At 45.9% G+C, this 23125-nt stretch overlaps 1 protein-coding gene across 1 annotated transcript in view; it reads left to right on the top strand.

The window, feature by feature from the left end:
* The window catches only part of LOC143804465 (DNA-directed RNA polymerase I subunit RPA2-like), a 106972-nt gene extending 84645 nt beyond the window's left edge, over positions 1–22327 (top strand). The window contains 8 exon segments of the mRNA XM_077282581.1: positions 4939–4959; positions 13515–13648; positions 16185–16324; positions 16509–16554; positions 17507–17663; positions 17748–17944; positions 19941–20194; positions 21088–22327. Of these exon segments, the coding sequence (XP_077138696.1) occupies positions 4939–4959; positions 13515–13648; positions 16185–16324; positions 16509–16554; positions 17507–17663; positions 17748–17944; positions 19941–20194; positions 21088–21970 (1832 nt within the window). The 3' untranslated portion in view covers positions 21971–22327.
* Positions 22328–23125: the final 798 nt, after the last annotated feature.

Here is a 23125-nt window from a genome sequence, read left to right on the forward strand (position 1 = left end):
TTCTGTTTGCTCCTGTCTGCTGGTCCTGGTTCTTTGTTAGATAAGCTAAGTCCTGCTTCCTTATTTTTTGTTTATCTGCATTGTTCTTATTTTTGTCCAGCTTGTACAAAATGTGATTCCTGATATTGCTGGAAGCTCTAGGGGGCTGATATTCTCCCCCCACACCGTTAGTCGGTTTGGGGGTTCTTGAATATTCAGCATGGATATTTTGATAGGGTTTTTTGCTGACCGTATAAGTCATCTTCCTATATTCTGCTATTAGTCAGTGGGCCTCTCTTTGCTGAAACCTAGTTCATTCTTGCGTTTGTCTTTTCTTCTTACCTCACCGTTATTATTTGTTGGGGGCTTGTATTTAACTTTGGGGTCTTTTCTCTGGAGGCAAGAAAGGTCTTATTTTCCCTTATAGGGTTAGTTAGTTCTCCGGCTGGCACGAGACGTCTAGAATCAACGTAGGTACGTTCCCCGGCTGCTGCTAGTTGAGTGCTAGGATCAGGTATACGGTCAGCCTAGTTACCACTTCCCTATGAGCTGGTTTTTTGTGTTTGCAGACTTCGCTGAAACCTCTGAGACCCTCTGCCATTGGGGTCATAACAGTATGCCAGGCCAAGTGAATAGTTAATGCATTGCAGAAGTGGGATTAAAAGAAAAGAAGTTCTGAGTTTTTTTTTTTTTTTTCCTCCCCTTTTTCTCTGAGTGGCTTCAGGCTTTGCTGCAGACATGAATGTCCAGACTCTGATTACTAGTGTGGATCAGCTTGCTGCACGGGTGCAGGGCATTCAGGATTTTGTTACTAGTAGTCCTATGTCAGAACCTAAGATTCCTATTCCTGAGCTGTTCTCTGGAGATTGATTTAAATTTGGGAATTTTAGGAATAATTGTAAATTGTTCCTATCTTTGAGACCTCGTTCGTCTGGAGACTCAGCTCAGCAAGTTAAAATTGTTATCTCCTTCTTGCGTGGCGACCCTCAGGATTGGGCTTTCTCGTTGGCACCAGGAGATCCGGCATTGGCAAATGTTGATGCGTTTTTTCTGGCGCTCGGATTGCTTTATGAGGAGCCCAATCTTGAAATTCAGGCAGAAAAAGCTTTGCTGGCTATCTCTCAGGGCCAGGATGAAGCTGAAGTGTATTGCCAAAAATTTCGGAAATGGTCCGTGCTTACTCAATGGAATGAGTGTGCTCTGGCCGCAAATTTCAGAAATGGCCTTTCTGAAGCCATTAAGAATGTGATGGTGGGTTTCTCCATTCCTACAAGTCTGAATGATTCTATGGCGCTTGCCATTCAGATTGACCGGCGTTTGCGGGAGCGCAAATCCGCTGGTCCTCTGGCGGTGTTGTCTGAACGGACACCTGTCTCAATGCAATGTGATAGAATCCTGACTAGAACCGAACGGCAAAATCATAGACGTCAGAATGGGTTGTGTTTTTATTGTGGTGATTCTACACATGTTATATCAGCATGCTCTAAACGCCTAACAAAGGTTGTTAGTCCTGTCGCCATTGGTAATTTGCAACCTAAATTTATTTTGTCTGTGACTTTAATTTGCTCATTGTCTTCATACCCTGTTATGGCGTTTGTGGATTCAGGTGCTGCCCTGAGTCTTATGGACTTGTCGTTTGCCAGGCGCTGTGGTTTTGTTCTGGAGCCTTTAGAAAATCCTATCCCTCTTAGAGGAATTGATGCTACGCCATTGGCGGAAAATAAACCGCAGTTTTGGACACAGGTGACCATGTGCACGACTCCTGAACATCGGGAGGTGATTCGTTTTCTTGTTCTGCATAAATTGCATGATTTGGTCGTTTTAGGTCTGCCATGGTTACAGACCCATAATCCAGTTTTGGATTGGAGGGCTATGTCTGTGTCAAGTTGGGGCTGTCAGGGAATTCATTGCGATTCCCCGCCAGTGTCTATTGCTTCCTCTACTCCTTCAGAAGTTCCTGAGTATTTGTTTGACTATCAGGATGTATTCAGTGAGTCCAGGTCCAGTGTTCTTCCTCCTCATAGGGACTGTGACTGCGCTATAGATTTGATTCCGGGTAGTAAATTTCCTAAGGGAAGATTATTTAATCTGTCTGTACCTGAGCATGCCGCAATGCGTTCTTATATCAAGGAGTCTTTGGAGAAGGGGCATATTCGTCCATCCTCTTCCCCTCTTGGTGCGGGATTCTTTTTTGTGGCCAAGAAGGACGGATCTTTGAGACCTTGTATAGACTATCGGCTTCTGAATAAAATCACTGTTAAATTTCAGTATCCTTTGCCTCTATTGTCGGATTTGTTTGCCTGGATTAAGAGTCTTCAGAAGTTCTTGGGTTTTGCTAATTTCTACCGTCGTTTTATCGCTAACTTCTCTAGCGTTGTTAAACCTTTGACGGATATGACCAAGAAAGGTTCTGATGTTGATAATTGGGCTCCTGCAGCCGTGGAGGCCTTCCAGGAGCTGAAGCGCCGGTTTACTTCGGCGCCTGTTTTGTGTCAGCCTGATGTCTCACTTCCCTTTCAGGTTGAAGTGGATGCTTCTGAGATCGGTGCAGGGGCTGTTTTGTCGCAGAGAGGCTCTGGTTGCTCTGTAATGAGACCATGTGCTTTTTTTTCTAGGAAGTTTTCGCCTGCTGAGCGGAACTATGATGTTGGGAATCGGGAGTTGTTGGCCATGAAGTGGGCATTTGAGGAGTGGCGTCATTGGCTCGAGGGTGCTAAGCATCGTGTGGTGGTCTTGACTGATCACAAAAATCTGATGTATCTCGAGTCTGCTAAGCGCCTGAATCCTAGACAGGCCCGTTGGTCATTGTTTTTCTCCCGTTTTGACTTTGTGGTCTCGTACCTGCCTGGTTCAAAGAATGTGAAGGCTGATGCTCTTTCTAGGAGCTTTGTGCCTGACTCTCCTGGAGTCTCAGAGCCAGCTGGCATTCTTAAAGAGGGTGTAATCTTGTCAGCCATTTCTCCTGATTTGCGACGTGTGTTGCAGAGATTTCAGGCTGGTAGACCTGACTCTTGTCCACCTGACAGACTGTTTGTTCCTGATAAATGGACCAGCAGAGTTATTTCCGAGGTTCATTCCTCGGTGTTGGCAGGGCATCCGGGGATTTTTGGCACCAGAGATTTGGTAGCTAGGTCCTTTTGGTGGCCTTCCTTGTCACGGGATGTGCGGTCATTTGTGCAGTCCTGTGGGACTTGTGCTCGGGCTAAGCCTTGTTGTTCTCGTGCCAGCGGGTTGCTTTTGCCCTTGCCTGTCCCGAAGAGGCCTTGGACACACATTTCCATGGATTTCATTTCAGATCTTCCGGTGTCTCAAGGAATGTCTGTCATCTGGGCAGGGCCGTTTCTTCAACAGGGCGGGCAGGGCGGCCACACGGGGCGCCGTGGGGCCGGGGGGCGCAGGAGAGGCCTCGGGCCCCGGTGGTCCCCTGCCCGCTGCTGCTGCTGTTTAAGGGCTGTCAGGGGCGCGGATGCCGCGCTCAGTGCTGAGCGCGGGCGCGCCCTGCCCGAACTCAGCTGCAAATCTGACAGCTGAGCGGTCAGATCATCGCCTCGCGTCGCCGCGCCCCCCCCCCCGCACCGCACCGCACATAATGGTTGCGGCCACCTCGGCGCCGCCACTCACCCATACCTCCCAACCGTCCCGATTTCAGCGGGACAGTCCCGCTTTGGCACCGGGGTCCCGCTGTCCCGCTTCGGGCATTTAAAATCCCGAATTTGCGGCCGCCGGTGAAGCCCCGCCCACTTCCGGGACGTAGAGAGAGCCTGTTTTTTTTTTTTTTTATATAAAAGCTGCCTCCTGACCGCCCGCGCAACACCCCCCCCCCCTCCCGCCCCCTGTGCGGCGCTGCCACGCTGAAGGAGAGAGCCTGCAGCAATCAAGAAGAAAGGTCAGCGATTCACTACCTCTGGCTGTGTGTGCACGGAGCTCCGGCTTCTGCTCTTAGCTGCTATCCCGGCAGAGAAGGAGAGACGGGGGAGGTGCCGGGATAGTGCAGAGCTGTGAGCAGGAGACTGAAGACTTCAGCAGAGAGCTGCACATGGACATCAGCCGCCCCTGCATCACAGAGGAGATTGTGTGTGTGTGATGTGTGTGATGGCTGCGTGTGTGTGTGTGTGATGGCTGGGTGTGTGTGTGTGATGGCTGTGTGTGTGTGATGGCTGCGTGTGTGTGTGTGTGATGGCTGCGTGTGTGTGATGGCTGCGTGTGTGTGTGTGATGGCTGTGTGTGTGTGATGGCTGCGTGTGTGTGTGTGTGATGGCTGCGTGTGTGTGTGTGTGATGGCTGCGTGTGTGTGTGTGATGGCTGCGTGTGTGTGTGATGGCTGCGTGTGTGTGTGTGATGGCTGCGTGTGTGTGTGTGATGGCTGCGTGTGTGTGTGATGGCTGCATGTGTGATGGCTGCGCGTGTGTGTGTGTGTGTGATGGCTGCGTGTGTGTGTGTGATGGCTGTGTGTGTGATGGCTGCGTGTGTGTGTGATGGCTGCGTGTGTGTGTGTGATGGCTGCGTGTGTGTGATGGCTGCGTGTGTGTGATGGCTGCGTGTGTGTGATGGCTGCGTGTGTGTGATGGCTGCGTGTGTGTGTGATGGCTGTGTGTGTGTGATGGCTGCGTGTGTGTGATGGCTGTGTGTGTGTGATGGCTGTGTGTGTGTGATGGCTGTGTGTGTGTGATGGCTGTGTGTGTGTGATGGCTGTGTGTGTGTGATGGCTGCGTGTGTGTGATGGCTGCGTGTGTGTGTGATGGCTGCGTGTGTGTGTGTGTGTGATGGCTGCGTGTGTGATGTCTGCGTGTGTGTGTGATGGCTGCATGTGTGTGTGATGGCTGCGTGTGTGTGTGTGTGTGATGGCTGCGTGTGTGTGTGTGATGGCTGCGTGTGTGTGTGTGTGATGGCTGCGTGTGTGTGTGTGTGATGGCTGCGTGTGTGTGTGATGGCTGCGTGTGTGATGCATTTGTGTCAAAGCTGCATGTGTTTGTGAGCTGCGTGCGTGTGAGCTGCGTGCCTGTGTGTGAGCTGCGTGCCTGTATGTCATTATACAGTATGGAGCATCATGTGTGGTCATTATACAATATGGAGCATCATGTGCGGTCATTATACAGTATGGAGCATCATGTGCGGTCATTATACAGTATGGAGCATTATGTGTGGCCATTATACAGTATGGAGCATCATGTGCGGTCATTATACAGTATGGAGCATCATGTGCGGTCATTATACAATATGGAGCATCATGTGCGGTCATTGTACAGTATGGAGCATCATGTGCGGTCATTATACAGTATGGAGCATCATGTGCGGTCATTATACAGTATGGAGCATCATGTGTGGCCATTATACAGTATGGAGCATCATGTGCGGCCATTATACAGTATGGAGCATCATGTGTGGCCATTATACAGTATGGAGCATCATGTGCGGCCATTATACAGTATGGAGCATCATGTGCGGTCATTATACAGTCTGGAGCATCATGTGCGGTCATTATACAGTCTGGAGCATCATGTGCGGTCATTATACAGTCTGGAGCATCATGTGCGGTCATTATACAGTATGGAGCATCATTTGCGGTCATACAGTATGGAGCATCATGTGCGGTCATTATACAGTATGGAGCATCATGTGCGGTCATTATACAGTATGGAGCATCATGTGGGGTCATTATACAGTATGGAGCATCATGTGCGGTCATTATACAGTCTGGAGCATCATGTGCGGTCATTATACAGTATGGAGCATCATTTGCGGTCATACAGTATGGAGCATCATGTGTGTTCATTATACAGTATGGAGCATCATGTGCGGCCATTATACAGTATGGAGCATCATGTGGGGTCATTATACAGTATGGAGCATCATGTGCGGTCATTATACAGTATGGAGCATCATGTGCGGTCATACAGTATGGAGCATCATGTGTGTTCATTATACAGTATGGAGCATCATGTGTGGCCATTATACAGTATGGAGCGTCATGTGTGTTCATTATACAGTATGGAGCATCATGTGTGGCCATTATACAGTATGGGGCACTGTGTGGCCATATTTTTTTGTTTATAATTATTGTATATGAAACAGTGTGATCGGCAGTGCTAAATGGGTGTGGTTGGGATGTGGATATGGGTGTGACTAATTATGAATGGGTGTGGTCAGAGGCGTGGCCTAAAATTTGCCGCGGCGCGCAAAGCGCGCCGCAAACTTTGTCCCTCTTTCCCATCTTCAAAAGTTGGGAGGTATGACTCACCTCCGCTCCGCGCTGGATGAACAGCGAGAATGAACAGCCAGGATGAGGCAGCTTGGCCACTCCCACACTGATAGCAGGGGCGCCGCGCTCTCGGCTGAGCACGGGCGCTCCCTGAGACAGTGATCAAAGAGCTAAGCACACACACTATCACTGTCAGACTAGGCTGCCTGGCTGTTGCCAATTTCAATGCTGGACAGGACAGGCTGCAGTCTAGTCTGACAGTGGTAGCAGTATAGCAAAAATGCCCACCCCCTGCCTATGGATTAGTCCTTCCCTTCCCAGCAGCCCCATTTAGCAGTCTGAGCGCGCTCAGACTCAGAGGGCAGAGGGCACTGACACACTGAACAGGTGAGGGGGTCTGAGGGATGGGATGGGTTGGGCTAGCCTTTTTTTTTGGATGGGGACCCCCACACCTGCCCCCCCCCCAACCACCCTTGGGGCATGCTGATTTGGCATGCCCCACAGCATGAAACCCGGGAGGGGGCCCAGCTGACTTACCTCATCTTTGGCAGTCTGGTGGCATCCTCACCCAGGCGAGAAGTGTTGGAAAGAGTTATGGCAGTAACTGTATACCTGGCAACCAATAATTTAGCTTTTCGAGGATCGTCAAATACATTGTTTACACCAAATAATGGACATTTCCTTGGGCTTATAGAGCTTCTTGGAAAATTTGAACCAGTAATGAGAGATCATTTAAAACGAATTACTTCCCAGGAAATCCATACACATTACTGTGGAAATTTAATTCAAAATGAAATTATCTGCTTGATGGCCTCTCAGGTGAAGAAATGTATTCTAGAAAAAGCCAAAAGATCTAAGTATTTTTCAATAATGTTGGACTGCACACAAGATGCAGGTCACACTGAACAGTTGTCATACACCTTAAGATTTGTTGATATAGATGATGATCACGTAGCAATAAAGGAACATTTTATTGGCTATCGTCCTGCTACTGATACATCTGGGGAAAGTCTCGCCAATCTCCTTTTAGAAGAGATTAGTAAATGTGACCTGGAATTAGAAAATGAACTGGCAGAAAAGCTGAATTATTCGGAAGCTATTAATGCTTTTGCAGCGGCTAAATCTAGAAGAGTCAGTTTCTCATAAATCTGCAACCTACAATTTTTAGGATCTGTTTCCAAAATAATTAATAGATATTATTTACCTACAACTTTGTTCTCACCGTTAATAATTAGCATACTTGTCCCTTTTCCCCAAGTTCTATATAAGTTAAAGGCAAATTATAATTTATTAAAAAAAGGGAAGATACAAGCCTGCTCTCTATTTATTACTCAAGCCCACAAAAATAATGTTTATTATTTTCGGTGCCGGGGGGGGGGGGGGGGGGGGAGAAATTTCCTACTCTCGCCCTGTGTCATTTTTGGGCTAGAAACTGCCCTGCATCTGGGTGGTGTGTGATCGTTTTTCCAAGATGGTCCATTTGGTACCCTTGCCTAAGTTGCCTTCCTCTTCCGATCTGGTTCCTTTGTTCTTTCAGAATGTGGTTCGTTTGCACGGCATTCCTGAGAATATCGTGTCTGACAGAGGATCCCAGTTTGTGTCCAGGTTCTGGCGATCCTTTTGTGCTAAGATGGGCATTGATTTGTCGTTTTCGTCTGCCTTTCATCCTCAGACTAATGGCCAAACGGAGCGAACTAATCAGACACTGGAGGCTTATTTGAGATGTTTTGTTTCTGCGGATCAGGATGATTGGGTGACCTTCTTGCCATTGGCTGAGTTTGCCCTTAATAATCGGGCTAGTTCCGCTACTTTGGTTTCGCCATTTTTCTGCAACTCTGGTTTTCATCCTCGTTTTTCCTCGGGACATGTTGAGCCTTCTGACTGTCCTGGGGTGGATTCTGTGGTGGATAGGTTGCAGCGGATTTGGAATCATGTGGTGGACAACTTAAAGTTGTCACAGGAGAAGGCTCAGCGTTTTGCCAACCGCCGCCGCGGTGTGGGTCCCCGACTTCGTGTTGGGGATTTGGTATGGCTGTCTTCTCGGTTTGTTCCTATGAAGGTCTCCTCTCCTAAATTCAAGCCTCGCTTCATCGGTCCTTATAAGATTTTGGAAATCCTTAATCCAGTGTCCTTTCGTTTGGATCTTCCGGTGTCGTTTGCCATTCACAACGTGTTCCATAGGTCTTTGTTGCGGCGGTACGTTGTGCCTGTGGTTCCTTCTGTTGAGCCTCCTGCTCCTGTGTTGGTTGAGGGCGAGTTGGAGTACGTGGTGGAGAAGATCTTGGATTCTCGTCTCTGTAGACGGAGGCTTCAGTATCTGGTCAAATGGAAGGGCTATGGTCAGGAGGATAATTCCTGGGTGGTCGCCTCTGATGTTCATGCGGCCGATTTGGTTCGTGCCTTTCACGTTGCTCATCCTGATCGCCCTGGTGGTCTTGGTGAGGGTTCGGTGACCCCTCCTTAAAGGGGGGGGGTACTGTTGTGAACTATACTTCTTGGCTCCCTCTTGTGGTCTCTAGTGGTATGGCACTGGGATTGTCTTTCCCCAGCTTTATACCCACCTGGTTCGTTAGGCCAGGGGTGTTGCTATTTAAACTTCCTGGATTCTTAGTCTGGTGCCTGGCATCGTTGTAATCAGTTCATTTCTGTTTGCTCCTGTCTGCTGGTCCTGGTTCTTTGCAAGATAAGCTAAGTCCTGCTTCCTTATTTTTTGTTTATCTGCATTGTTCTTATTTTTGTCCAGCTTGTACAAAATGTGATTCCTGATATTGCTGGAAGCTCTAGGGGGCTGATATTCTCCCCCCACACCGTTAGTCGGTTTGGGGGTTCTTGAATATTCAGCGTGGATATTTTGATAGGGTTTTTTGCTGACCGTATAAGTCATCTTCCTATATTCTGCTATTAGTCAGTGGGCCTCTCTTTGCTGAAACCTAGTTCATTCTTGCGTTTGTCTTTTCTTCTTACCTCACCGTTATTATTTGTTGGGGGCTTGTATTTAACTTTGGGGTCTTTTCTCTGGAGGCAAGAAAGGTCTTATTTTCCCTTATAGGGTTAGTTAGTTCTCCGGCTGGCGCGAGACGTCTAGAATCAACGTAGGTACGTTCCCCGGCTGCTGCTAGTTGTGTGCTAGGATCAGGTCAGCCTAGTTACCACTTCCTTATGAGCTGGTTTTTTGTGTTTGCAGACTTCGCTGAAACCTCTGAGACCCTCTTCCATTGGGGTCATAACAGGTATCACAGACACCAATACATTTCACCGCCGGGCCTCCAGGGGGAGCTAAGGGTTCTATTTACTAGGCCACTCTCCACACACTGGTAAAACTGGGGGTCAGGCAGGAAGTTAGACAGAAAGCTGACTGGGTTGGAACCTGGCAACACCTTGTGGCAGAGGGTGTTGCAGGAGAAGATTCGGTAGGGTCCCTGTCAGGGGTGGGATCCTGACAGGGGCTTGGCAACTTGAGTGAACGTAACAGGACCGTGCCTGCTCAGCATAGCGGCGGTGCCCAAGGAGGGATTGGAAGCGAGATAGATTGTGCTGAGTGAGAAACGAGATCAAAGCAAGAAGGAGAATACCAGTAGGGGTCGTGCTGTAAGACCGAGGCAACATCCTACTGAGGCGCAAACAACCGGTGGCCGGAACGCCGAAGGAAGTATTTCTACATACAGCTTCAGGCAATACTTCGAACCTACGGCAGGACAGTCAGTCTCAGGCGGGCTGTCTCACCTAAATCACCTATGCAGTCTTGGGGGGCAACTTGTGGAGAGGGGCGACTCTAGGGTCCCGGAAGAGCTCCGAGCCTACCCGTCAAACGTGTGCCGTCCTAACCGTAACATCAGGCAGGGACGGAAGATTAGCAGAACATCATCTAATCGTGTTGTGCGGGAACTTAAGAAACAGACACAACAGTTGTGGGGACTTTCCGTAAGCACAGCAGGGAAGGACCGCAACACATAGCGCTAGAAGGAAGGCACAGATTTCCACCTGTTAAGAGAACTCTGGAGGTGCCATTGGACCGGCCGGACTTGCGCAGCCTGATTATCCGGATTCCGGACTGAGGACCCAGAGATCTTCAGTAAAGAGGTAAAGAGACTGCAACCTGGTGTCCTCGTTATTTACTGCACCGCACCACTACAGCCTCACCACTACCATCATCCATCATATCTATCACTGTACGCCCCTCAGCAGGGTCACGGACCGGGCCTAGCCACCGTGACATCCCCAGAGCAGAGACTCAGAGGCCCGGTGCCGGGTACCCCTCGGCCCTGTGGCAGTGGGGGCGCTACATATATATACAGCTTTAGCAAAAATTAAGAGACCACTGCAAAATGTTCAGTTTGTCTGATTTTTCTCTTTATAGGTATATTTTTGAGTAAAATGTAAATTGTCATTTTATTCTATAAACTACTGACAAAAGAGGTCTCCGAAGTTCCAAGCTCTAAATTTTGTATTTATTTTCTGAAAACGAGAAATGGTCAAAATAACAAAAAAAAAGACCTCAAATAATGCATTGAAAACAAGTTCATAATCATATAGGAACAACAATACTAATGTTATAACTCAGGAAGAGTTCAGAAATCAATATTTTGTGGACTAACCATGATTTTTGTTCACACATTTCATGCGTCTTGGCATGCTTTCCACCAGTCTTTCACACTGCTTTTGGGTGACCTTATGCCACTCCTGGTACCAAAATGTAAGAAGTTCTTCTTTGTTTGATGGCTTGTGACTATCCATCATCCTCTTGATTACATTCCATAGGTTTTCAATGGGGTTCAGGTCTGGAGATTGGATTGGCCATGACAGGGATTTGATGTGGTGGTCCTTCATCCACACCTTGATTGACCTAGCTGTGTGGCATGGCGCATTGCCCTGCCGGAAAAAACAGTCCTCAGAGTTGGGGAACATTGCCTGAGCAGAAGGAATCAACTGTTTTTCCAATTCCATCTTTGCTGAAGCTTCCCCAGATCATCACCGATCCTCCACCAAATTTCACAGTGGGTGCAAGACATTGTGGCTTGTACGCCTCTCCAGGTCTCCGTCTAACCATTAGACAACCAGGTGTTGGGCAAAGCTGAAAATTATACTCATCAGAGAGGATTACCTTACTCCAGTCCTCTATGGTCCACTCCTTATGGTCTTTGACAAACTTCAGTGTGGCTCTCCTTTGCTTCTCATTGCTGAAAGGCTTTTTTCTAGCTTTTCATGACTTGAGTCCTGCCTCTAGATACCTGTTATGAACTGTTCTTGCCGTGCACTTCACCCCAGCTGCCATATGCCATTCCTTTTGTAGGTCACTTGATGTCATCCTGCGGTTGATGAGTGACATTCGAATAAGATGATTGTCATCCCGGTTAGTGTAGAGTTGTTTTCACCCTCTGCCAGTCTTTAGCTTTGTTGTCCCCAATGTCTGCTGCTTGACCTTGTTGTAATGGACTGCCATGTTAGAAATTTTAACAATGGAGGCAACATGACTCTCACTGTGTCCCTCTGCTAGTAAAGCCAGAATTGAGCCCTTCTTTTCCTCACTCAAGACTTTTCTTTTCAACTCCGTTGGCATGGTTTAAAGTTCTTTTTCATTCCTGTTAGTTTTGGGATATTACTAGCACTTGTTTTGCTATCCAACTTGTCCTATTAAAAGAGGATTGTGAGCACCGCAGCAGTGTTTTTTATACTTTCCTTTGTTTAATAAGGTTTGGTTCAGGTGATCACCTAATCAGAAGCACGTTAAGGGTATGTGCACACGTTGCGGATTTGCTGCGGATCCGCAGCGTTTTTTGAGGTGCAGAAACGCTGCAGATCCGCAATTGATTTACAGTACAATGTAAATCAATGAGAAAAAAAAAATGCTGTGCACACTTTGCGGAAAATCCGCTGCGGAAACGCTGCGGTGTAAAAGAAGTAGCATGTCACTTCTCTTTTGTGAATCTGTAGCGTTTTTGTACCCACTCCATTATAGAAAGCAGCAGGGGTAAAAACCGCAGCAAATCCGCAAGAAAACCGCAGCAAAAACGCACAAAAAAGGCTGCGGAACCGCACAAAAAACCGCAGGTGCGTTTCCTGCCAGGAGAGACAGAATCCGCACCAGAAATTCCTAAGCCTAATCCGCAACATGTGCACATAGCCTAAGTAGAATGAGGTGTACTCTGGTTGGAATTCAACTGACACTGGAATGGAATGGCTGTCAGACATGTAGAGAAGCTGATTTTTATAAAACTGTGCAGTGGTCTCTTAATTTTTGCCAGAGCGGTTTATATATTTATTATAATCACACATCAACAAGACCTCGATCATATATATCATAGCCAATAAAAGGGGATATAGAAAATGCCAAAAGCACAACACTTTTTAGAAAGGCTAAAATAACAATTTTCATCATAATTAATATAAAAACACAAGTTGTATTGTATTTGACGAAAAATATAGGGGGGGGGGGAAAGTACAGGAAAAAAGGGGTGGGTATGACTGGGAATAAGAAGCGTTTAAGGCACAGGAGGAGTACACAGTATAATCATTTATATAAAATACAAATGGTAGTATGTGAATATCATAAAATTAATAGGTGTCAATAAAAGTTAGTAAACCATTATGATATAATATAACTGCTCAAGCTATGGAGGAGACCTGTGGACCATAAGTAGTAAAATTATAAAGTGAAAAATATCTAAATGTAGATGATGCACAGCCCATGATTGGACCAGAGCAGATATATAGGAAAGCAAATAACATGCGTAAACATATAATAGAGACCACCATGTAATTCTCATAATATTTACCAATAGAGCCAAGGATCCACCACACCCGATACGCGTATCGCTATGGAAAGCTTCGTCTAGGGGTCAAAGCAACCTGGGCTTCCATAACACCTCAGCAGCGCCACAGGCTGATCGCCTCCATGCTGTGCCGCATTGATGCAGTAATTGATGCAAAAGGAGCCCCGACCAAGTACTGAGTGCATTTACTGAACATACATTTCAGTAGGCCAACATTTCGGATTTTGAAATCATTTTTCAAACTGGTGTCCTAAAGTATTCTAATTTACTGAGATAGTGACTTTTGGGTTTTCATTGGCTGTAAGCCATAATCATCAACATTAACAGAAATAAACACTTGAAATAGATCACTATCTATCTATCTATCTATCTATCTATCTATCTATCTATCTATCTATCTATCTATCTATCTATCTATCTATATCTCAGCCAGTACAATACAAATCCAAAAGAGGTAAAGTATGTGTTGAGCAGAATGGGTTTGCAGATGGTTGGGCAGTGGTGCGCTCAATAATGGCTTAGATGTTTGGATGGAATCTTCTAAACATTCATGGTTTTTCTTCCAGCAATCACTCCGGTTGATGGGATTCCTGGAAAACCTTTTCCAGATTGTTACCCGGTCATGTTGGATGGAGCAATGGTGGGCTGGGTGGAGAAAGATTTGGCTCCAAATGTTGTCCATACACTTCGAAATTTTAAGGTAATACTTCTTGTGGGGAATATCTGACGTCTGAGACAGTGACTGCAGGGTGTAATCCTCCTCACTCTCTAGTGTTACTCGCCCTCATTTTCCTGCTGTCTGCTTTGATACCCTTTAAGATCACGTTGAACAAAAGCTATTTTTCCTTAGGGTCACCAGCTCAAGTGTCCATTTTTTGCTCCTATTTTATTCCTGCTGCTTTCCAGAGTAGTCAGTTTTGAGATGTACAGTTCATTATTAACAATTCTGCTTTACTTGCCCTCCCAAGGTCGTCCTCTTTGTCTTCCGCTGCCCAGGTCTCTGGTGTTTTCATGCCGATGTAGCTGCAGTCAATCACTACAGATGTCAAAGCTGCTGAGAGGTCTTGAGCTCCGTGTTTGGGATTTGGACGTCACTGCCACAACCAGAGACCAGAGCAGCAGCGAAGACACATCGCAAGACCCCAGGATAGGAAGAAACACACATTTTATTTTGTTGGAATTTTTTTTTGTTTGTTGAAAAACCAAACTTTGCAAAAAGGGAAAATATTTCTGAAAGGGGACAACCTTTAATCAGAAAAAAACTTCCCATGAAAGAGGTTTTCTAACATTCTTAATATTCAAGGGGAGTTTGCAGCAAAAAAAGGCCAGTGATTGGCTGAGAGGTCACATAATGGATTGGATGTCATTCTTTTCAGCAGCACTAGGGGGCACCAGAGTGGGAGCTGTTGTGCGGATGTTGACTTTTTTAATTTTTGGAACATTTCCTACTCTTTACCAATGTCTGAAGTATCCAATGAAACAGTGAATCTGTGAATGCTGAGCTCTTTATTACCCCACCCACACCACTAATTGGCAGCTTTCTGTCTATGCACAGTGAACACAAAGCTGCCAATCAGTGGTGTGGACGGGATTAGACTGCGCTCGGCATTCAGAATTGCTAGATCTGCAGCAGGGAAAACTGGATTTATCAAAACTACATCAAGCAGCCCAGTCAGTGACACATTGCAAGTATCTGGTCTATCCTTACATCACGCTGCTCTCAGATTACACTGTGAAAACCTGCTGACAGATTCCCTTCAATGAAACAATTTTTCTTTTTGGGCTGTTTTTTGTTTAGTTTTTTTCCTTCTAAGAATACATAACTTAAAAAAAAAAAAACAACTTTTCATCAACGTAATCCTATAGGACTTCTCTTTTTGTGGGATAAGTTGCAGGTTTGAATGATCACATTCACTTTACCATGTGATGTAAAGGGGAGAAAATATCCAGTTGTAAAATGTGGAGGAAAAGCGCAATTCTACAATTATTTTTTCTCGTTTTTACAGTATTCATTGTGGTATCAAATACCTCATAACCTGGTTCTTCCAGGTCCTTTATTTTATTATTTTAGTAAGTTAAAAATATGAACTTTTCCTTATTGTTTACACTTTATTATGAGTTCAATTATTCTATATATTGAGAGATTGGACTTTTGCGGAGGCAACAATAGCATAAGCTTCTTTTCCCTTTTAGTTTATCTGCATTTTGGACTTGTCACAAGGGTGCCCCAGCACGCTCATGCCACTCACAGATTAACAGCGGCAATTAAGCGGTTAAACGGGAGCAATTAGAATTGGCTCCAACTGCTGCCATTAAAGGCAGGTTCTGGCTGTGTAACGCTGCCAGCATCGGCCGTGTAAGACCGGACTCCTCACCCAAACCCCTTAAATCATGTGGTTCGCTACTCACAATCCCTTCTCAATTACTATATTGCACCTTGCTAAAATAAAAGCAGCCTGTTCTCCCCTCTGGTGCTGGCACCGGTCCAGCAATGTCAGTGCTGGATCTCCCATGACATGGTTTTGTCACGTGACCCCTGCAGCCAATCGGCGGCCGCTGATGGTCCTCTTCACTGTTGCATCCTTTGGACGTAACTGACATCCAGATGAAGTCACCGCTGCTGCTGCTCTCTCGCCCCCTCCGGATGTCAGTTACAGCCAAAGGATGTGACAGTGAAGAGGGAAGAGGTCCATCAGCAGCTCCTGATTGTCGGTGCCGGGTCTCCCTGCAGCCATTGCTGGATCGGTGCTGACACAGAGGAGAGAACAGGCTGTCTTTATTAGAACATGGGGAAATATAGTAATTGAGAAGCCATTGTCTGAGTAGCAGGCACCTCCTTTAAGTTATTGAGCAGTAAAGGGTTAAACAAGTATGTCTGCCATTGAGAGAGGGTTTGCTGACCTCCCAGGATGGATGCAATCAGTACGTGACACAAGTTGCTTGAGACAAGCTCTCTCGGTGGTCTGAGGACTACAAATTATCTCTACTAAACCGTGTATAGAGTTGAGCGACTGTTCGGCTTCGGTCACCAAATCCGAATTTGCCATATTGGTGCCCTACTTGTGCTGAATGCATGTTTGATGATCGGTTCCGAACATATTCGGTAATTACTACTCCCATTGACTCTAATGACGTTCGACGAATATTGCAAAAACAATATTTGCTGCCGATCGTATTCGGACCCAAATCCAGACAAATTCGCTCCACTCTGTATATGACCTATTCCTATTTCACAGGTAACACAGGAGAAGAAGATCCCACCCTGGACTGAGGTGGTGCTCATAACCATGACTGGAAAAGCGAGTCTTTACCCTGGGCTGTATGTTTTCACCACCCCCTGCAGGATGGTCCGTCCTGTAAGTCCGGAGACACACTGGTGCGAGATACGGCCGAGTCTCGCTGGTTAAAAGCAAGTTGTGGCACCGGCATTCCGGAGCGGAGCGTGCAGCTCCATGTATTGCTATGCAGCTGCACGCTCCGCTCCGGAGTACAGGTGCCACAGCTTGCTTTTAACCAGCGAGACTCGGCCGTATCTCGCACCAGTGTGTCTCCGGCCTTAGGAATTTGGCGGTAGGGAAAGAAGAGCTGATCGGCACATTGGAGCAGGTGCGGTATTACACATTGTGATCGAGGGACCATGGAGGCGAGACCAGGGTGGGGTGGTCGTCATGAAATCAGCGTGCAAAATAATGTTTCACAAAAAAATAGCGCTAGCGTAATCTGCCAGTAAAGTTTACACTAGGGGGTGTGCATGGGAGAAACTAACTAAATCAGTTACCTAAATTAATTATTTTCTACCCTGGACTGTAAATCTACCAATGTGGCATCTGCAGGCTGTTCAAGGCCTGCTGGGAGGTGTAGTCCCACAGCAGGCAGCGGGCCAGCACTTGCTGACCTCTGCTGTAGGGTAGATGAGGTTCTCTCCCGCGGAGGAGGAGGAGGAGAGTCTTTAGAGCACTGGGACTATGGAACTTTCTGCCAGTTGAAGCTGATGGTGACTTCACAACTACCAACTGTAACATTTGGGGTCATAAATTCATTTTTTATTCCTCTAAGATGACAGGTCTTTATTTTTTTTGCAGTTCTTTGGATCAGCAGTGCAGAATTTCCGCTGATCCGGATGGACTTACCTCATTCTTACTGTTCCTATGTGCGCACAGCTCACAGTACAGTAGTGAAAGCCCCTTGTTCCCAGTCAGCCTGGTTAGAACAGGATTTCTTCATCTCCGATTAAATGAGATTAAACGGAGCCGATTCCTTGTTATCAACCCATTGTTGGCAGAGTGTGCAGCATTTATGTTTTTTGTAGGGGAGCACATCTGTAATGGGGATCCTGCCTGCGTTTGGTCTGTGTACAGCATTTGGGGTTAGACTAGAGCATCTAGGAGCGGTGATAAGGAAGGGGGGGTATTAATTACATAGAAGTTGGCTATCTGTGTGAGGTTTCTACTTTGTGATACTTCATATAAAAATCAACTTTTTTCCATGAAGTAACTGTTTTTCATTAATCTTCAAGCCCACGGATGTATCTAGATTCCCATCTGTGCCCCTCTTCCAGGTTTTCTTGAACGTGGCGATATATGAGGGTGAAATTGTGCCCGGAGTGACCACCCATCAGGAGCTCTTTCCTCACAGCTTGATGAGTGTTGTGGCCAACTTCATCCCCTTCTCCGACCACAACCAGAGCCCCAGGAACATGTACCAGTGTCAGATGGGTAGGTACACACACGATATTCCCCCCGTGTGCACACGGGACCCCTATGGCACTGTTCAGATATCTGTCCTGTTCTGATTTCCAGGTAAACAGACGATGGTGTTCCCTCTTCTAACCTATCAGGATCGCTCTGATAACAAACTGTATCGCCTGCAGACCCCCCAGAGTCCTCTGGTGCGTCCCACCATGTATGATTATTTTGACATGGATAACTATCCAATCGGAACAAACACCATTGTAGCGGTGATTTCGTACACGGGATATGATATGGAGGATGCGATGGTAAGTTCTCTCTAGGCGCTGTTCACACTTGTGAATGGGGTAAGTGCAGAGGATGGTCAGATCCTTTATATGAAATGTTCAAAAGAACCCCATTAATTATGGGTATAAAATATAATCTATCTACATAGCGTTGGATAGATATAATCTGACAGACACAAAAAGAGGACTTGAAAATCCTCCAAAAAATTGAAAAAAAAAATCAGAGAAAAAAAGCAGAGATGATTACCTGCTGAAGCCTCCAAACAAATGCACCAGCAGAGCGCATCGGACCCGATAAATGATGGCAACAACACAGGTGCAAAAAATACCGATGAAACAACCACCTTCAATCCAGTGTTGGCTGTTTGGCATTAGTGCACAAAAAAGATAAGTGATGATAGTCTGTATGTGGATCTTTTACTCAATGTTTAGCATTAGGACTGGCAAAATGTAGGGACCCTTGACGTGGGTTGCCAGCTTACGTATTGAGGCCCCAATATAAACTAATACCTTACATACATTGATATGTGTTTTTTTTGCACTTTATCTTGCAGGGCGCAGTCCGACCAAGATGGCTCTGTAAACTGTAGGCCTCTAGTCACACAGCATGCAGTTTGCAGCACTGGGCAGCCCGCCTGTATGTGCGCTAGTAATAGGCTGTAGACCAGATGCTTTGCATTGCCTGTGTGAACAATGCCACATACAGACTATTATTGCTTATCTTTTTGTGCACTAATGCCAAGCAGCCAACACTGGATTGAAAGTGGTTGTTTCATCGTTATTTTTTGCACCTGTGTTGTTGCCATCATTAATTGGGTCCGATGCACCCTGATAGTGCATTTCTTTGGAGGCTTCAGCAGGTAATCATCTCTGCTTTTTTCTCTGTGATTTTTTTTTTCAATAGATATAATCTGCTTGTAGTGTTAATAGATTTGGATGAAGCTTCTTTTTATTACTTCTCTGTTCATATGTTTGTGCATTTATTGCACCCTATACTTGAACCCCTTTTCCTAATATTAAGGCAAATTTTAAACAGCAGCATGATGTAAGGACATAGACCCTGATTCCAGCGATGTATCAATTAGTTCAGGGGTGGAAATTTTATTTTCCTAAAGAGCCAGATGAAATATTATGACTGTTATGGAGGGCCGAACCTATACGCTGTACTTAATTCAACTCATTTGTTATTATTTTAGATGTATTTTTACCTCTTAATATTGAGCAGAATTTAGTCTGTTGATAGGCTGATACTGTTGATACATGTTACAATAGGGCTCATTATAAACTATATTCTTATCAGTAGCAGCTAATCAGAACCGTACGATTTACTGCACACAGTGTGATGTCCCCCCACAAAGCCCCTCATACAGCCTTCCAGTGACTGAATGGTGGGAGAGGGAGCTGACTGCTTTCTGTTTTATTCATCAGTATCTGCTTCCCAAGGATGAAGATACTGGTGAAGTTGTGGCAGGGGGCAGATGTTTTGTGTGGGATGCCACTGGTTTTCGGTCTTGGGCTGTCTCTCTCCACTGGCCGCATAGGAACAGCCAAAGGGCCGCATGTGTCCCGCAGGCCATACTTTGCCCAATTACTTCGGCAATGGGTGTAGCAGTGATGATGTTCACAGTTTTCCCACCTCAGCAACTGAGCCCTGCGTAATCTGCAGCCGTGTATGACCCCATCCGCACCACCTCTTTCTGTGTACATTGTATAGTGACAGAGCTGCTCATTAGTGCAGTGGTTGGACTAGGATGCATGTGCCAAGTAGTCCTGTAATGATCTCCTGCTGATAAAACACTGATTGTATTGAAACAACAAATCGCAGCCCAGTAAGTGACACATCACTGTAATCAGGGTCTCAGCCCCTGCATCATACTGCTATTGGATTACATAACAAAAAAAGCTTCCCTTTCAAGTCAAAACACCACCCTTGATGCAATACTATATGGCAACCACTAAATAGCTACTTTGTGATGGATAGCTCCTGATCGGCCATCTACGGTACTTGTGTTTGCAGATTTTGAACAAATCGTCTTGGGAGAGAGGATTCGCTCATGGGAGCGTTTACAAAACCGATGTCATCGACCTGGCTAAAAAAATAAAAGATCACGAAGACAATTTTGTGTTTGGAATCAAACCAGACGATGAACGGATAAAGGGGAAACTAGATGACGATGGCCTGCCCCCGGTAGGCGCTGTCCTGCGTCTTGGAGACCCGTACTATGGTTATCTGAACCAAAACACTGGAGAGAACTTTGTGGTGTTTTACAAGTGAGTCGTACAAGCTTTACATCACACGGACACGTTTCTTGGCCTCGGCTATCTTCACACAGGGAGTTTTTGCTGTGTTTTTTTACGTAGCTTCTTTGGTGTGTAAAATACATGGCCTTTTACAGAATCAGCGTAATCAATAAGTTTCTGAAATCTTGTGCACACAATGCTGGATTTGTCTCTTGTGCATGCTGATAAAGTTTAGTGTTGGGGGGGAAAAAAGTCCTGTTCCATAGAATCAGGTTTTCGCCCCAAAAACGCAACAAGACCTGATACCTGTGTATTTGGTGCATTTTTTCACCACCCATTCAAGTCAATGGGTGAAAAACGCTAAAAGAAGTGACATGCTCTATGTCCAAAAAATCATGCAAAGCACAAAATCATGATGACGAAAACCCAATGTGTGTGCATGAGATTTCTGAAATCTCATAGGCTTTGCCGGTACTGTAAAACACAGCAGAAAATTAGCATAAAAAACGCCCAGTGTGAACTTGGCCTTGCTGTGTGTTTGCGGAGACGCAGAATGTCAGTCATCCTTTTTGCAGTGAATTTGTTGCTTATTTGAATGGGTGAAAAAAGTCGCAAAAAAAGCACACAAAAAATGCACTTCAGGTATGAAAAATCTGCTGCAATACTGATCTATTGGCAGGAAAATGGCAGCATTTTTTACATGTTTTTTAAAGGTGCTTCTGATTCGTTTTTCCCCACTCTTTAGTTTGGGTGAAATCTGCAGCAAAAACGCTGAAAGAATTGACATACTGCAGATATAAATCTACAAGTCACGAATACGCAGCGTGTGCATGAGACTTCAGGATTCTCATCCACTTTGCTGGGAATAGGAAATCCTCCTGTGTTCAGGGATTTTTCTTCACTCTCATGTCTTGTCTTCTCAGGAGTAAGGAGGACTGTATTGTTGACAACATTAAGGCCTGCAGCAATGACCTGGGTATTGGAAAGTTCCAATCCGTGTGCATCACTATGAGGATCCCGCGTAACCCCACCATAGGTGATAAATTTGCTAGCCGACATGGCCAGAAAGGCATCCTCAGCAGACTGTGGCCGGCAGAGGATATGCCATTCACAGAAAGCGGGATGGTTCCGGACATTTTATTTAACCCCCACGGATTTCCTTCCAGAATGACGATTGGGATGTTGATTGAGAGCATGGCCGGTAAATCGGCCGCACTCCACGGATTGTGCCACGATGCCACTCCTTTCACATTCTCCGAGGAGAACTCTGCTCTGGAATATTTTGGTGAAATGTTGAAGGCTGCTGGCTATAACTACTATGGCACAGAGAAATTGTGCAGCGGCATTAGTGGGCTTGAGCTTGAGGCGGACATTTTTATCGGTGTGGTCTACTACCAGCGTCTTCGTCACATGGTTTCTGACAAGTTCCAAGTTAGGACAACCGGCTCTCGTGACAAAGTGACCAACCAGCCTGTGGGCAGCAGAAACGTACAAGGAGGAATTCGTTTTGGAGAGATGGAGCGTGATGCCCTGCTGGCACATGGAACCTCCTTCCTTCTTCATGACAGGCTTTTTAACTGTTCCGATAGATCGGAGGCCCATGTGTGTGTGACCTGCGGCAGCCTCCTGTCGCCTATCCTGGAGAAGCCTCCTCCATCTTGGTCCTCAATGCGAAACCGGAAACACTATTGCTTGGTCTGTGACCGGACAGATACAATTGATGTCATTTCTGTGCCATATGTATTTCGGTACTTTGTGGCGGAATTGGCAGCAATGAACATCAATGTTAAACTGTCCGTGCGCTAAGGAGCAGATGGAAGGATGGTTTCTGCACGTGCCTTATACCATTGCTGGTACCTGTGCTCCTCCTGGGCAGGAGAAGCCTGTGAATAACTTTTACATGGAAACATTCACCATTCACTATTGTGAAGGCATCGCCATTCTCCTATCCAGCCAGATATGCCTGGTATTGGAAAGCTCAAAGATTATCTGATTGTCAGAAAGTGATTGAATAATCTGACACCACCAGTCATGAGTAGAACCGAAGTATGGAAGATGATATATCTGCAGATTGTATGTACCAGTGGTTTAGCGCCGACGTGCTTTCTATAGTGTGAGCATTTCTGTAAGTGACACCAGTGTCTGGATAAACATTAATTTTTATTTTCTTGTATCTTGGCTTCTTTCTCAGTATTTTTATTTGTTCTTTTTTTATTTATTTTTTTAAATGCGTGATCCACCTTTTAGTAAAACTTGTAATATGCCATACATAATTGTGTTCAGGGTCGGACTAGACTGGCGAGGTATCGGGGGAAATCCTTGGTGGGCCATTGCAGTGGACCAGAGAGATGTCTGTGGGAAGAAGAAAAAAAAAAGTGCGTTTTTTTTTTTTTTAGGGGCACAGGCCTTTTAAATGTGCAGGCAGAGTATGTGCAGGGGCACACGCATGCGGCATTCATTACCTGAACCACCAAGGTGCGCGTCCCGTTGAACACAGACGAGCGTGCGACTGATGTCACCGGCGCACACACATCTATAGGTCAGTGGCAATTTTAATGTGAGCGCCCCAAATCTGTAAAGGAGGATGGTGCCTGGAGCGCAGGCAGATAAGAGGAATCTTTTTTTAATTTTTTTTCCTTCTGTGCATGCGGCCATTACAAGGGACCAGGATAAATATATGGGGGAAGGGGCAAAATGGATATATGGCGGGGAGGGCAGGATGGATATGAGGGGGACCAGGAGCCATATCTGTGTATGTCACTGGTGATCATTGTATTACTTGTACACTGACCCTATATACAGAGCTCTTGTGTATAATATCACTGGTGGTAATAACCATGTTGTTGGTATTGTGGTTTGTATTCATGATTAGTATTGTAGCATTCAGTCACTATGTGGTGGTAATTTGTGGTCTGGTCATAGTGTGGCAGAATTTGTCCCCTGTATGTGGTATTATTTGGT

This window comes from Ranitomeya variabilis, chromosome 2, assembly GCF_051348905.1.
Source record: "Ranitomeya variabilis isolate aRanVar5 chromosome 2, aRanVar5.hap1, whole genome shotgun sequence".
Taxonomy (NCBI): Eukaryota; Metazoa; Chordata; class Amphibia; order Anura; family Dendrobatidae; genus Ranitomeya; species Ranitomeya variabilis.